General features: G+C 41.6%; 1 protein-coding gene across 1 annotated transcript; it reads left to right on the forward strand.

Moving 5' to 3' along the window:
- Nucleotides 1–884: 884 nt before the first annotated feature.
- gfpt2 (glutamine-fructose-6-phosphate transaminase 2) lies at nucleotides 885–16,002 on the forward strand. The gene is made up of 19 exons (XM_012835823.3): nucleotides 885–1,098; nucleotides 1,853–1,960; nucleotides 2,199–2,294; nucleotides 2,391–2,516; nucleotides 3,112–3,170; nucleotides 3,836–3,970; nucleotides 5,112–5,173; nucleotides 6,114–6,193; nucleotides 7,942–8,050; nucleotides 8,802–8,965; nucleotides 9,245–9,340; nucleotides 9,813–9,910; nucleotides 10,031–10,151; nucleotides 10,916–11,073; nucleotides 11,498–11,612; nucleotides 11,871–11,998; nucleotides 12,254–12,421; nucleotides 13,046–13,207; nucleotides 13,593–16,002. The coding sequence occupies exons 1-19, from the start codon at nucleotides 1,092–1,094 to the stop codon at nucleotides 13,635–13,637; spliced, it is 2,037 nt and encodes a 678-aa protein (XP_012691277.1). The 5' UTR covers nucleotides 885–1,091; the 3' UTR covers nucleotides 13,638–16,002.

The raw sequence follows: 16,002 nt of genomic DNA on the forward strand, positions 1-16,002 counted from the left end.
GGCTATTGCCAGAGGGGAGTTTTTGAAAAAGTTTCTGTCCAGGTGGAATCTGTAATCTTTGCTGTTTGCTTCAGGATCCTGGAATTGTGCAGGTCCTTCTTTTTTGGTGGAGGTAGTGTACCAGATGGTGAGGGAGCAAGTCAGGATAAACTCAATGATAGCAGTGTAAAAGCACTGGCTTTGGACTGGTTGAACTTCTTCGGCTGCTGCAGGAAGTATCCTCCGTTGTGAACTAATTTTTAGGGAGCTGATATTACTCCTATGAGGTCCGGGGTGATTATGATGCACAGGATACGGAGGGACACCACAATGCCTACTGTGGAGCCACATGAGGGAAGCAGGTGTCATCTGCGATCTTAATCTTGATAGACTTTACAAACTGCAAGTGCAGCCACTAGTGCACCGGGAGGAAACTGGGGGGAAGGGGGTTGGAGGGGAAATGAACCACAGTGATAATATTGTGATCCATTTCTGGATTTAGAATGTAGGCCAACTGATTACTGTCAGTGTGGTAATGGTCCCTTGGTGATATGGTGCTGCTGCCCCTCTCACGTGAGTGTGTAAGAGGGCATTAGGATGTGGGTTCATGTGAGAGAGAAGTCCTTGCCTTGTGATTGTAGTGTGTGTCCTAAAACACATTATTATAAGTGAAATAATATTAGGAACATTCCTTAATTGGTGTGAATTGGAATTTTCACAGCCAGGTTCATTAATTTGTCCAATTTCTTTCCAGGACAAATTTTTCATAGACTTTCCCTCTTATTGTAGTAAGAGGTGGTATAAACGCTATCGTGAAATGTTTTGATTAGGCGATTTCCTTGAAGGTCTTTTACTTACAGTTTAATTTTACATTCCCGTTGGTTGGAACTGTGCTTTAAAGGGGCCATTCATTCCCGCAGTAGGAGGTGGGTGGGTATGGGGTTGCCCTGGAAACCAGGGGTGGAGCAGCTGCTATAAAAGTTGGACGGCTGTGCATCGCATTAATTCTTTCACTGTAATTTGGTAGTTTACAAGGGGAAAAATCTAAGGTTAACAAATATTTATATTCTCGCTTTGGGATATCAATAAAGAAGACCTTCGAACTTTGAATAATGTGTGGTAAGAAATCTATCCTATGTTTTGCAGTGGTCAGACATCATTCAGCTGGCTTAGATTAGCCGTAACTTTAGCTAGCTTTGATGTCCATAACGTTAATTGTCGTATCATCATCTGATCCTATAATGGTAGGATTTACATCTATTGATTAGCTAGAGTTAGTTAATTCAAATCTACCTTTTTATTTACAAGCTACCGAACGTAATTAAGCAAGCTATCGATAGCTAGCTGTTTGATAATGAAATGCTAATAATGGTTTGACAGTGTAACCAAGACCACGCGTTGAAAAACGTCATCTCTTGCCGGGTAAATGTTCGATTAAGTTGTAGTTTTTAACAGCGACAAACGTCTTAACATTAACTGTCTAATCTAAACTGGCTAGCTAGGTGGACGTGTCTTCGACAGAGGTCTTTAACCTTCCCATCTTAACACATTGAGCTCGTGGAAAATCGTGCCTAGCTACACTACAGCATGTACCGTTAGCGTTACAGAATGACGTTGGTGCCTTGGTTGCGTAGGTATTGATAACTGATTAGCTGCTATTATCAACGTGTCAGGCATTAATAGAACATTGTTGGGTAGATGTGTTACTTTTTGTGCTAAATGAGTCGTTTGTAAGTGAACATTGTTACGAATTCTGATTGTAGCCATGGGCTACGTCATTTCGTTTCATTGAAGAATTGTTCTCTTCAGCATTATGCATACATGCATTCAAGGTTGCCAATACAGACTTACAGATGTGTGTTTTCTCCTGCAGGGATTTTTGCTTACCTGAATTACCGAGTACCACGGACAAGGAAGGAAATCTTTGATACACTAGTTAAAGGACTGCAGAGACTTGAGTATCGGGGATATGATTCCGCGGGTAAGCGTAATAGTTGCTAAAATATCATTAACACGAATAGATGTATAGATAGATGTATCACTATCACCGAACAACTGTAACGTTACATTGTCACAAAATTTCAGATTTCAGGTTGTTGCAGCACTTGAATTGTTTATAGAAGTCAGTATTGATATCATTACATTACGTTGTGTTCTGCATAGCCACTAACTTGGATAGTGGTGTGTAGAGGTGTTTCATTTCCTGTTACTTTTTTCAGGTGTTGCTGTCGATGGTCCAAGGAAAGAAGGCAATGGCAGCATTTGCCTGTTTAAGAAAAGAGGGAAGGTGACAGCCCTGGATGAAGCTCTCTGCAGTAAGTCAGGCGATGCTTTTGTTTAGGTTGCTGATGCACTTGGTTTATTTGTGGTGTGCAACGTATGTCATGTCCCAATTGTGACCTGAATTTTAGAAAATGACTCCATCTACCTGGATGCTGAGCTGGATATACACTTTGGCATTGCTCACACCCGCTGGGCGACACATGGAGAGCCCAGTGCTGTCAACAGCCACCCGCACCGATCTGACAAAAACAACGGTGAGTTTGTCAGTTCAACTGGAATGTTCTACTGAATTGTGAGGCTTCCTTCAGCACTAGGGTGACTACTCGTCCGACCTTGTCTGAACTTGTCCGGTCTGTTTTATCAGCCTTGTGGTCGACCCACTGTTGCATGTCCTCCCTTTTTGACCATGGTCCTCCTTTTTGACATCTCCGGCACGCAACAGCGACCAAAACCTCTAACTAGCAATGATGAATGTAATGCGTTCCGCAAAGGACTTTGGAACAGCACACATACACTGTTACTGTGTAATGACAACATTAATGTGTGTGTTTTCACTTAAATGTGAAGACATTTTCATGTTGTAAGGGGTTCTGAGGGGGTAGATAATCCATACAGTATTGATTTTGGTTTTATGTAATCAAAGAATCAAAATAACATGGCTTAATGTAAAAAAAATGATAGCTAGAAAAAGTAAAGCTTGGCTTTATTGCTACTGAACTGAAATATATTGCGGTAGCATATAATAAACACAAACTTGCTGAATTTTACCACTGATAATATGAAGTTATATAGACATATAGCAGTTGTACATTGGGTGTTTAATTCATGCGTCTTTCTGCTTTTCCCCAGAGTTTGTTGTTATACATAATGGCATAATCACCAATTACAAAGAACTCAGGAAGTACCTGGTAAGAATATAAAGTTTGTCATGTTGATATCACTTAGGCAACGTTCTTCTTGAAAACTGCACTCTAATGTATAAGTGTTTGATATAGATATTTAAGATAAGATATAGATAACGACATTTTAGGTGTTGACAACAGGGTTGTACCAGTAAAATGTTTTTCTTTGTTTGATTGGTTGCCTCCCTTGGTGTTTGCATTCCCGTCTGTTTCTCATTTATAAATTAAATGAAGTTTCTTAATGTTTTCATGTTATATGCCAGTATAGTCTCATAAGGTTCAGTACACAGTCGTTGGACTGTAATTCCATGAATCTTTACTAGTAGGACAGTATGATCTGTAAAAGCATCAGAGCAAGCAGTTCATTAGTGTGATTAGTTCTGTTTAGAAATAAATGACATGTCAATTTCATTAGAGGTCTTAACTTCATTAACTGTTTTATTTACTGTTAGACTGTTGTGCACTGCAGTAACATAGTAACAAGGGGCCCCGATGAATTATGGGGTCCAAAGTCTTTCTGGCAGTAAAGAGAGCATGTTCAGTTCAGTGGGCGAGAGGTACAGAAGGCTTGGTTCATTCCAGGGTATACAAAAAATGTCAACCATTGCGACCACATCCTTTGTTTTGCCAATGGCCTTTACTTTAACTGTGGTGTCCCACCCTTCTGACAGAATTCCAAAGGCTATGAGTTTGAGTCTGACACCGACACAGAGGTCATCCCCAAGCTGATCAAGTATCTCTATGACAACCGGGAGAACGATTATGTGTCCTTCTCCACCCTGGTGGAGCGCGTAATCCAACAGCTGGTAAGCATCAGGACTGCTGGCATGTGTGTGCGTGTGCGTGTGTGTGTGTGTGTGTGTGTGTGTGTGTGTGTGTGTGTGTGTGTGTGTGTGTGTGTGTGAGAGAGAGAGAGAGAAAGGGAGGAAATCATATGCACAGGCTAGACAAAAAGTTTAGTCACTTATTTTCCTCTATGCTGTGGTCAAGTGTGGGCTCATAATTAAACAATATTAGACTGGTGATGAAAGTGACCATCTTTATTGTTGGGTGTTGCCCAGAGTAAGTCACATAAGCCCATTGGGTCACTGCAGTAACAGAACTCGACAGCAACACAAATCCCAGCAAGAGAGAAGCCACACCTTTATGAGCCACGCTCTGTTTGTGTGTCTGCTGGAGCTGTGCAATGAAGAGAAGAGTTCTAGGACGAGAATAAGGGAGTGAGTTATTGGTGTCTTAAATTGAACAAGGAGAAAGCTGAGGATCCAGCTTTGCCTTCAGGCTAAATTGGAAACAGATGCAACCTCTGGAGGTTGTGTGTGTGTGTGTGTGTATGTGTTTGCGTGTGTTTGTTTGTGTGAGTTGCTTAAGCACACATGTGGTGTCTGTGAAGTAGAAATGCGTATATTTGTGGGGCTCTGGGCTCTCCAACTCCCTCCCCCCCTACTCTCTGCTCCCTCCGTGACGGTGTATGTTCAGTCAGAGAGAAGGCTGCCGGAGGGGCAGGAGATAGGAGCTGTGGACCTCGCACACAGACGGCTCTTATTCCCGGGCCCAGTGTGTGGACCTCTGTTCTTCATGTTTTGCGCCTGTCCCCCTGCCTCCCCTCTCTCTCTCTCTCTCTCTCTCTCTCCCTCTCCCTCGCTCCACACAGGGGCCCTGCTCTGCTCTAGAGGGGCAGGACGGGAGTGTGGGCTCTAGCTCTCAGATTGAGGCATCTGGAAGGGCCAAGATAAATACGTGGTTCTTGTACAGAGGAGCCATTCACATAGACATTTCTGCCTGATGAGTTGATGGGGACATTTTCATATGTCACTGACAGAGCAGCTGACTAGAAATAGAAAAAAGTCCATACCAGATTAAATGTCAAAACCGCACCAAGGGTCCACCAGTATTTCTTCATGTTGTTTACTACCATGTTTTTTTACTGATCTTTTCTCTCCCAAGGAGGGGGCCTTCGCTCTTGTTTTCAAAAGCATTCACTTCCCAGGAGAGGCTATCGCCACAAGGTTTGTAAGATTAACGTTTTTGTGGTTTATTGCCTACAGTCAACTGTCACCCTGTGAAGGCTACAAGATGAGCCGCACATTATCAACACATTACAGAAAGCACGCGTTTAACATTCTGACCTTTGTCAAGGGCTAAATGGAAACGTGTTTTGTTTATCTTTTATTGACAACAGGATTAGGCACATTTGTTTCACTGAGATTATTAGTTAAGAATTTAGGCACTTGAGGATTGGTCCTTTTGGTCTCCCACCGCACTCACTCCGATGTGCTAGGCAGAGGGAATGCGCATGTGCATGTGTGTCTTGTGTTTTATTGTAGATCTTTGAAGGGAATTGCTTGACAAGTAGGTCAAGCTCTCAAGTTGCAGGGCGGTCTCAGGGGAGCTTTGTTTTAGTGCATCCTCCCCATCCTATAGACACGACTCAGAAGCCCTGGTTTACTTGCGGTTGTGAATGCTACAGACACAGGGGTCATGGGTTCTGTAGAGATCTGTATGTTAAGCGTTATTTGATATTTTAAAACGTATATTCAAATATGCAAACTACAAGTGTATACAAACTAGTGTTTTTCTTAAATCATTTTAGTGATGGCCTTAAAGCGTAGCATGTAACATGAGTCAGGGTTAGTGGGTTCTTTCGCAAGACTGTTGTGTGCTGTATTTCTGATGTTTGACGGATAGAAGAAGTCCATTTGGAGGAGAGACCTCACGCAGCTCCACTTTCACATCTGACTCATAAAACATTCTCTGGCACTGTACACTCAGTACAACTGTTAAGTGTGTTTAATAAAAAAGCAATGCTTTTGTGTAGGATCACACATAGACAAGAAGCTCACGCTGTCTTTCTTCTCTCCCTCTCTCTTTCTCTCATTCTCTGTCTCTCTCTCTTTCTCTCTCTTTCTCTCCATATCTTTCTGTATTGCTGTATCTGTCCAAACTCAGGAGAGGAAGTCCTCTGCTGATTGGAGTGCGCAGCAAGTATGAGTTGTCCCGGGACCAGATCCCCATCCAGTACAACAATGGTGAGTCTCTATCTTAGCTATGTCTGACTTCACTCCAGTGGTATCACCACCGGGGACTTCGATGGTGAATGGTCCGTCTGGTGTTGCGCAATCTGCGGTGAATAATGGTCCGCGCGTCACTGATGACGTCGGGAATGAGAACACAGTGGGCTACGCAGCTGGGTGGGGTAGGACTCTGCAAGGCCAGACCCACAGAGGGATAGCAGCAGCTGGCTCTCATTTGGCTCTTCGTTTGGCCGGTCGCTAAAAACACAACAAGGATCCTGTTTGCCATACTTTTTCTTTTTGCCGCCCCTGTTTGCTTAAAACGCAGCAGAGCACCTCAATCAGGCGTGGCAGCTTTGAATGACAGCGTAGAATTACCTTTTTCCATGTTGCCATGTTTGCCGTTTTCCCTTTACCTATGGTGCAAAGCAGTGAGGTGTGTAGTGAAAGTTCAATGCCATTGGGCGTCGAAGGATACATTTGTTTTGCCGTTGGCGTAATCCAGACATTCAAGTTAGTTTCCATAATTTCCATTTTGTCAGTCAAATTGTATGTGGTCTGGCACGTGGTCTGTGTGATCTGTTAGAACGACATGTGCAAATTAAGAGGGTTTTGGCTCCCTGCCTCTTTGAAGTATTGCTGTCAGTTCTGCTCATTCACTCATATCAAAGGTATTTGAAGGTCACTATTCAGAAGAATGTAAATACTCCTAATCTTATCTGAGGAAGTTCAATGTCATGTAGGTGTGCTATGTATGAATAACAATAGTGAATGAGCTTAGAGATTCAGTAGGTCTTGAAGCATGGTCTGGGTGATGATGAATTGCACGAGTGTGTTGAGTGCCACTATATAATGCAGAACATGAATTACCATTCTTAATTGATGTGCTGGGCTCCAATAACTGAGCTAACCCATGTAACCATAGTGACCTGAAAAGGCCCAGTACAACCAGTTAGAAACCAGATACAGGCAAAAAACACAGTGGGCTAGCTAGACACTTTTATATTAATACACCACGATTAATCAGTGTAGGTAATATTTAGGAAAATTCAAATTGGTTGTCTCTATTTGAGTCCACCATTTGTCCACCAGTTGACAGACTGATGGCAGAATAGCTTGGCAATGTCAGTTTTTTACAAAGTCCAACATGTTCTACAAAACACCCTGAATTCTCTCACTATGAATTTGAGTGTCCATGGTAGAGCCTGTGGTACAAGAGGGACGACACACTCTAAGGTGTGTCTCTTTATGTTGAGCACAGCTCAAAGGAGCAATAGACAGTGGCGAAGGTGCCCTACAACAACCTATTATAATCATTGCCACAGCACTGGCTGTCTTATTCTTCGTCGAGTGAACCCTCAGATAGAAAAGGTGCAAGTCATCATTCTTCCAAGCCATTACAGTCAGGCAAAGATAAGATTAACAGAATCACCGTATCTTATTGATATTAGCTGATATAAGTGCCCATTTTCTAGGAAATAAACTTTTGTTTCCTAGGGTTTTGAATTTTGCTCTGGTTTGTGTGTCACTGCTTCCTATTTATCTGTTTCGCACAGTCCTCTTTATAAGTCCTGTAGCTATTGGTATGCTATATAGTAGCTGTATTGTATCTGCTGTTTGTTTAAATAAAGCCAACATAATTCAGTAAACCCCCATGTGGATTTGCCTGGCTCTGGGTTTGCCCTTGTTTTTGTCGTCCCCCTGAGTAAGTATAAAAACATGCGGATAGTGAATCATTTGCATCTGCCCTGGTGTCCCTCCAGGAGACTTCATCGCGAAGAAAAACTTCCGCAACAGAGTTGACAGCAGCACATCCCTACATTCCGTCTGTGACAGAAAGGCAGTGGAATTCTATTTCGCTTCTGATGCCAGGTAGGAACTTCAGACAGACACCATGCACTTTTATACACATACACGGCTTCTAGAGATTTTTTTGTTAAATCAAAAGGATATCATTCGATTAAAGAAAACTCAACGTCGACAGCTTATGTTATGTTTTTCTTGGTAACCCAGAAGCAAAAGGGACTGATTATTTTGGCGTCTATATCTAGGTAACATCTAGATGAGGATGATATTTAAGGGCCAGTTTTGATAGTAAACTGCTCCTCTTTCTTGTCAGTGTGTAACTGCATTTGCTGACTGTCAGTTCGAAAAGATGAACTTTTTGCTTAAAAATGGTAGCCTTTTGTATTTTGATATGGTATATTTTTAAAGGACTTAAAATAGTAGATTTGTCTGCTCAATATGTGGAGAGGATTGATTGTATGTCTTTGGACAAGTCTTTGAAGCCAACAGTGCTCTCTGCTGGCCATAAACAACTTTATGATTATAAGATTAGTAATAATAATAGTCTTAATATTAATTTATTAATAGTGTTAATAGCCAATAATAGTGCTTATGTCAACAATAATTTCAAGACTATCTGTTTGATAATTTTTCTTGTTGAAGGTTTTTATTTGTCAGACATTCACTGTCTTTGGCTGTTTCAGTGTTTATGTTTTCCATTCATCCCAGTAACAGGGCTGTAAGGCACATTACCTTATATTAGAAACCAAACTGAGCAGTTGACTTGATGGGTGTGTGTGTGTGTGTGTGTGTGCGTGCACATTTGTGTGTTCCTCAGCGCCATCATCGAGCACACCAACAAGGTGGTGTACCTGGAAGACGATGACATTGCCGCGGTGGCCGAGGGCAAGCTGTCCCTGCACCGCGTGAGCCGATGCGCGGGTGAGGAGTCCGCCCGGGTCATCCAGACCCTGCAGATGGAGCTGCAGCAGATCATGAAAGGTCGGAGCCCACTGTAGAACAACGCGTCTGTGCAACGCATTTAGACTGATCCGAGGCAAAACACATTGATACACACAGGAGCTAATGTTGTCCCCTCACACTCAAGTCTTCTGTGGAAATGCTCCAAAGGGAGGTTAGTGAGGTTTTCATGGTGAATAGTAGCTTTGTTCTTAAACATAGAAGAAAAAGGGTTTTGACAAGCCATGTGTAGTACAGGTAGCCTGGGTATTTCCTGTGAGGGCAGAGCCTCTGTGTTGATTTACTCTTTCTTTTTTTCAGGGAACTTCAAGGCCTTTATGCAAAAGGAGATTTTTGAGCAGCCTGAGTCAGTATTCAACACAATGAGAGGACGGATTTGCTTTGACACAAATACAGGTACGCTACCCTCAGTGTCCTCTTACCTCGATGACGATCGCAACCTTTGACCTTTCAGTCATTTAGTCAGTCAGACAGATTTAGTGCCATGCAGTTGGAGACATTAGTAATAGGGGCACAGTTAAGATACAGCATTATTCTGTCATTGTTATGGTCAAGAAAAGTTCAGAGAAAATGTACTCTAATCTATCATTTCGTTCCTTACTGTATGTATAATAATTCAATAGGCATATTTTGGGGAATAGAATAGAATAGAAAAGCCTTTATTGTCATTGTATTTATACAACGAAATTTTGAGTGCTTCTCCTGTTGGTGTGACGAGGGAAAACAAACAACACAACAACAACATATAACACAACAATACTACAACTATCCAAAAACAGTAGGGACAGCCCAAAAAAAAAATATATATACATTAAGAGTTGAATATATGTATTATATAATGTATGTGTGTGTTTGTTTGTTTCCACAGTGGTGCTGGGAGGGTTAAATGATCATTTGAAGGAAATTAGGCGATGCCGCCGCCTGATCATAATTGGCTGTGGGACCAGTTTCCATGCTGGAGTGGCGGTAAGCCCCAGACTAGAATGATCTCTCACTGTCTATCTATACAAGTATATTTGACCTGTCTGTTGAACCTGAGTTATATTCTGTCTGTCCGTCTTTCTCAATCTCTCTGCCCCTCCGCAGACGCGTCAAATCCTGGAGGAGCTGACTGAGCTCCCGGTCATGGTGGAGTTGGCCAGTGACTTCCTGGACCGCATCACACCTGTGTTCAGAGACGACGTCTGTTTCTTCATAAGCCAGTCAGGTAGGACCTTAAGTGCTTGCATGGTGAAGTTTCTGTTTCTCATAACAAGTAACATTTTCACATGTTGTAGCACTATGATACATACAGTATCTATTCTCTCTTTAAAGAACAAAATAGTAATGTGCACCCATGTTTCCTGTCTTTTTGTTGCTGTTTAGCCACTGGTAGCCAACCACACTAATTGCAATAAACTGTGCCAAGATACCGTATTAACTGACGGACAGTAGGGCTGAACGATTTGGGAAAATAATGTAATTGCGATTTAATATGCGATTTTTTTATTTTATCCAAATTTTTTTCCCAACAAATCGTAATGAATGATTTAAATATGACCAACACAATATTAGATACTTTTAGTGTAAAATATTATTTCCCACATTTTACATTTTTATTTAACTGCTTATTACAGAATCAAGATCAACAAATCGGTGGCTTTGCCACTGTGCATTTAAGTAATTTAAACAAAGTCATAATAAACACAAGGCATGCACTTTTTAAACACTGTGTGCAAAATTAACCATCTTTTTTTTTTTTTTAAGACCACGTTTTTAATCGCGAACGTTGCGGTTAGAAAATCGCGTTCTATCATATCGCGATTAAATCGCAAATGCAATTAATCGTTCAGCCCTAACGGACAGAATACATTTTTTTATAAATTAAAATACAAGAATACTGTGTTAATGGTATTGTAATGAATAAGAAAATGGTGTTGCCATGATGATAATGCTATCCATAGTAACCGCCATGTTGTGTTGAATGTTCAGGTGAGACTGCAGACACCCTGATGGCTTTAAGGTACTGTCAAGGGCGTGGTGCACTCACTGTAGGAGTGACCAACACAGTGGGCAGCTCCATCTCCAGAGAAACCGACTGCGGTGTTCACATCAACGCAGGACCTGAAATTGGAGTGGCCAGCACCAAGGTACAACAGTGACACAAGCTCCGTTAATACATAAGTAGTTTAAGTTTCGGTGAGCGTGATTAAGCATCTCTATACGTATTTAATCACAGGGTTATTCTGATCCAATACTGTATTTGGGGCTACTGTATGTGATGTGATATTGTATTTGGAAATCTGCACAGTCATTGCAAAAAGAGGTGATCCCTTTGCAATGACGCCAGTTTAAGGTGTCAATGTAGGCTTACCCCTTTAACATTATTTCATGCTGAACCAGCAAGTCCACAGCGAATAGTCAAAGTTCATAGTGAAATAGTTGGTAACAAAAGAACTATTCTGTTTCCCCGTTCCCCGTAGCATAAAATGTATGGAGAGGAGTGTGCATGTGTAAGAGACAGTGTGTGGTCTATGTGTGTTAAACGTGTAAATGTGTTGCTTTGCCCCGCAGGCCTACACCAGTCAGTTTGTGGCGCTCATCATGTTTGCCCTGATGATGAGTGAGGACAGGCTGTCTCTGCAGAAGAGGAGGCTGGAGATCATCAGTGGCCTGCGCCAGCTTCCAGGTGGGCACCGCAGCCTCAGGGCCTCTTGGCACCCCCGCCGTACCACCTACTGCCACTTGCAGACTTCCACACTTGTCTTTAAATCAAACTTGATCACTTGTCTTTAAATCAAACTTGATCACTTTCCTAAGTTCATGTACATTGTTCAGAGCACCACGCTGCTTGCTTGAGAGCCTATGTTCCATAGGTTTCAGTAAGGAATGTCATGTCCATGTAACGTCTACGTCCATAACACCATGCTGTAATGGCTGTTCACAGCGCTGATAAAACAGGTCCTGGCTCTAGATGAGCACATTAAAAGCATGGCAGAGGAGCTGTACCAGCAGAGGTCCCTACTGGTCATGGGCCGTGGATACAACTACGCCACCTGTCTGGAGGGGGCACTGGTGAGTCACAACTCTGACGAATGATTTATATCTCCTCATCATCTCCTGTTCATGTACACGTCAGACTTGAGAGCAGAAATGAGAAGTCCTCCCCACAGAGGGTCAGTAATGTGATTGGAGAACTATAATGGCTGAGATCAGTCAGTTTTTAAGATACCAGATGTTCTACTTGGAAAGAGAACCTGCAAGTACAGTGGCATTATGTGTATAAGATGTGCTTTTGCGTTAGCCTGACCGTGTTCATCTTCCGGACAGAAAATAAAGGAGATCACCTACATGCACTCAGAGGGCATCCTGGCTGGGGAGCTGAAGCATGGGCCGCTGGCCCTCATCGATAAGGACATGCCTGTCATCATGGTAGTCATGAGAGATGCCTGCTACACCAAATGCCACAACGCACTGCAGCAGGTCACAGCCAGACAGGTAAGAGCCTTCCAAAACATACAAAAGAACAGGGTTTCCACTAGGATTTTTTTCTTGTTGGCCCGGTGTCCAGAAGGAATTAATTTTACCAGACAAATTTGAAACTTACCGTTGTTTCAATGACATGTTATGAACACAAATATAGTGTAGGCTATATTGTGTACACATAGGATATCAAAGGAATGACGACGTCCTGCTTAGACACGTGAAACCTTGAGAATTACTAAAGAAGTAAAACTCAAGAAAGAAACTAAAGTGTGGCTTTTAAATGCACACTTTTCAAGCATTCTAAGACAAAAAGGCAAACACAAATGCATTGTTTACTGTTGCAAGCATGATCATTGTGAACCCATATTTCTTGCATAACCTGTGCCGCAAGCTATAGGCTAAGCTACAACTGCACAAAACTATTATCAAAGTAATGGCACTATGAGACGAGATAAAACCTATGTATCGTTTATTTGTTAACATAAGCAGAACTTAAGGTTGCTGGCATTTACTGTCACATTAAGCTATCAAACAAACCCAGAGAGAGCTGCTCACTTGCAAATGCTGTCCACTCCTGTAGTCCTGTAGTTTTTATACTAGTGTGACCTTTTCTCCTTTCTCTGGCTTTGTCTTTAGGGGCGACCCATCATCATATGCTGCCGTGACGACCCTGAGATCTCCAAGTGTGCCTATAAGACCATCGAGGTCCCTCAGACGGTGGACTGCCTACAGGGCATCCTCAGCGTCATCCCCCTGCAGCTCATGTCCTTCCACCTGGCTGTGCTCAGAGGATTCGATGTACGTTGAAATAGTGCCCCCCCCCCCCCCCCCCCCCCCCCCCCCCCCGTCCTTCTCACATTGTTGGTGCAGCGTACCTTGTCTGTTAATGTTATCTTTCTCTCTTCATATTCCTTCTTCTTATTCTCCTTGTCTGTCCTCACCAGAGCTCTTGAAACTTCTTTTGTGTGTTTTTGTGTACATGTGTGTGTGTGTGTGTGTGTGAGTGAGTGTGTGTGAGTATATGTACGGGTATGACTGTCATTGATGATCAAAGATTTAAGAGTTGAATATGTGTTCCCATAAATGACTGCTAGTGTAGGCCGTGTTTTTTTTTTTTTTTTCATTCTCTTCATGTTTGGTACTCTCATCATGTGATGCTAATGATGTGGTTTACCTTAATCAGGTGGACTGCCCCAGGAACTTGGCAAAATCTGTGACTGTGGAGTAACATCTGCCATAATGCAGAACACGGACAAACTGGAGAAAGAAGTTAAGAAACTAAAGTGCAATCATAATTTTGTGTTTACTATGTGTGGGGGTGGGTGGAAGGGAGAAAGAAAGTGTGTGTGTCCGTTTACAATTACTGTCATTTTCTGTCCCGATGACCAAATTCTGAAGACAACATTCCGGGCAAAATTAAATGGAATCAGTGAATGTTTTACATTTTTTATTTTTTAAAGAGTTAATTATTTAAATGATTTGTATAATTTTAGTGCCTTTTTACTTTAAGGACTTAATGTGACTTTTTCCTCCAAGAAGTGACGGGGATTCTAAACTGTGCCTTTGGGTCTGCTCTTTGCTTTTAATTTGCAAAGATGCTGAAGTTTGATGTGAACTTAATGATGGTATCATATGAGGTGCGTCTTAAAGAATAATGTTTCAGCCTTTGTTTGTCTTATATGTAATCATGTTCTATTTTATGTTGTATATAGAGTAATATATACATGAAGGAATCATTCATTTTATATTGGTGGTTTTGCATGTGAAATGCCACACTTCATTTTCATATTTCAGAGATCGGACTAGTGAAGGCAACGTTTTGCAAGTGCATGAAATACAGGCTCAATACTGGTTACATTTCCTTTCAAAAGGGTAGCATTGAACTGTGTGCTTTTGGACTGTTGAACATACCATCTGTCATGGTAGTCATCATCATAAATGGCAGTAATGGTTATGTACCGGCCCTCACTGACTGTGCCAATCACTTGGTTTATATTCCATTAAGTTTTTGATTCATTTTTGTCCTGTACTCTACTATTTTCATTCCAACTCTGTAGTTTTTGGTTATGTTCAGTATGATAATATCACTGTCATTCCTTTTGTCCACCTGTCAGTCTGCCATAAACCAACCTCAGTGATCTCGGTATATGGAAGATTTTCTCTGCTAAGGCAATTTGATGACCACCCTTTTGCATCAGCCACAGGTTCAATACAGTTGAAGCTGTGTGGTTATGAAATCGTTACTATACCAATGATCACAGGGCCAATCAATATGGCCTGTTGGGTGGAATGTTCTAGTTTTTTTTCTGTTGTTCTTGGGACAGAACAGATATCATTGATTACATGAAGAAAGCTTTAAACTATGCAGTCAATTATTTTGTGATAATGTGCGTGTAGTTCTTACTGCAGACCTGTTTTAAATGAACAGATTAACTAAATTCAGCTAAATCAGACATTTTAATTATTCATGTACCAAAGAATTGGGCTGGAGATATTAAGGATTCCTAATCTACTACCTGGACATCTCTTCTGAAGATGGCCTTTGATCTTGTTGATCATAAATAATATAGCGTACTGTACAGTTTGTATACCAACTTATCCAGGGCATTGATATGTTAATAGACTCAAGTGCCTTTTTTTTTCCTTCACCGTGTCTCTCAGTCTATGAGCTTGCGGAACCAGATGTTGCACATGTGTCTGGAAACAGTTGTATAAATGTTTGGCTTAAAGATGTGTGAGATCTATCACATGAACCTCTTACCTTAGTTTGACATTTTTAAACTATTCAGTCGGCTCATGAAGGTGGGGTTGACGGTAAGAGTGCAGTGAGTTTGATCATAAGACTTGGAGCCTGCCTTGCCAACCAATATGTTGGTTTGCCGTACCATCCAAATATAAAAATGGGTAGGTAGGTAAATATACTTTTTGACTCCTAATCACCAAACAAATGTAGCAAATAGTATTCTTCTAGTCATCTAATAGGTCCTCTTTGCTAGTACTAAGAAATGGCTGTTGTGCCGTCTGTGAAGTTATAGGTTATATTCGGCAGATCAAACAACAGGGGGGAATAAATTAGGTCGGGCCCAATTTGATTGAGTCTGTCGGGTTGCGGCAAACCCACATAACTTCAAGGATTGCCTTGTCAGTTACAGATTTCTTCACACATTCACAACCCCAAATTCCAATACGTTGTCTCCAAAACTGTGACAAATTCACACCTGGCAAGACTACTAGCAGATGAATTTGTGAAGAATATTCTCTAAACTGTAAGGACTCTTTTCTTTTTTCTGTCTTTTGTCATTTTTTTTATACTCATATATCATTCTCTGTGGTGGTAATCAGTAACGCTTGTGGAACAGTGCAGCACAGTACATGAACATCACAACAGCATGGTACATCAGGACATCAGTGCAGGCCTACTCACATGCTCTTCTAGCAGTGGCCTCATCCTGGGGGAACATAGCATGAACATTTTCAGACTTTTGGAAAGGATTCACTTCCTCTTCAGACAGAAATGTGACGAATTGCTGTATTTGGTACGTTTCTATTGAATGACGATGATTTTAATTAAAGATTACCATGTTTACACCATG

Source organism: Clupea harengus, chromosome 8, assembly GCF_900700415.2.
Source record: "Clupea harengus chromosome 8, Ch_v2.0.2, whole genome shotgun sequence".
NCBI classification, from domain to species: Eukaryota; Metazoa; Chordata; class Actinopteri; order Clupeiformes; family Clupeidae; genus Clupea; species Clupea harengus.

What these genes read in the sequence shown, in the direction of transcription:
- gfpt2 (XM_012835823.3), top strand. An exon ending in TTGCTTTGACACAAATACAG is followed by an intron (nt 9,341 to 9,812) that starts GTACGCTACCCT and finishes TTGTTTCCACAG; the next exon opens with TGGTGCTGGGAGGGTTAAAT. An exon ending in CCTGTCTGGAGGGGGCACTG is followed by an intron (nt 11,999 to 12,253) that starts GTGAGTCACAAC and finishes TCTTCCGGACAG; the next exon opens with AAAATAAAGGAGATCACCTA.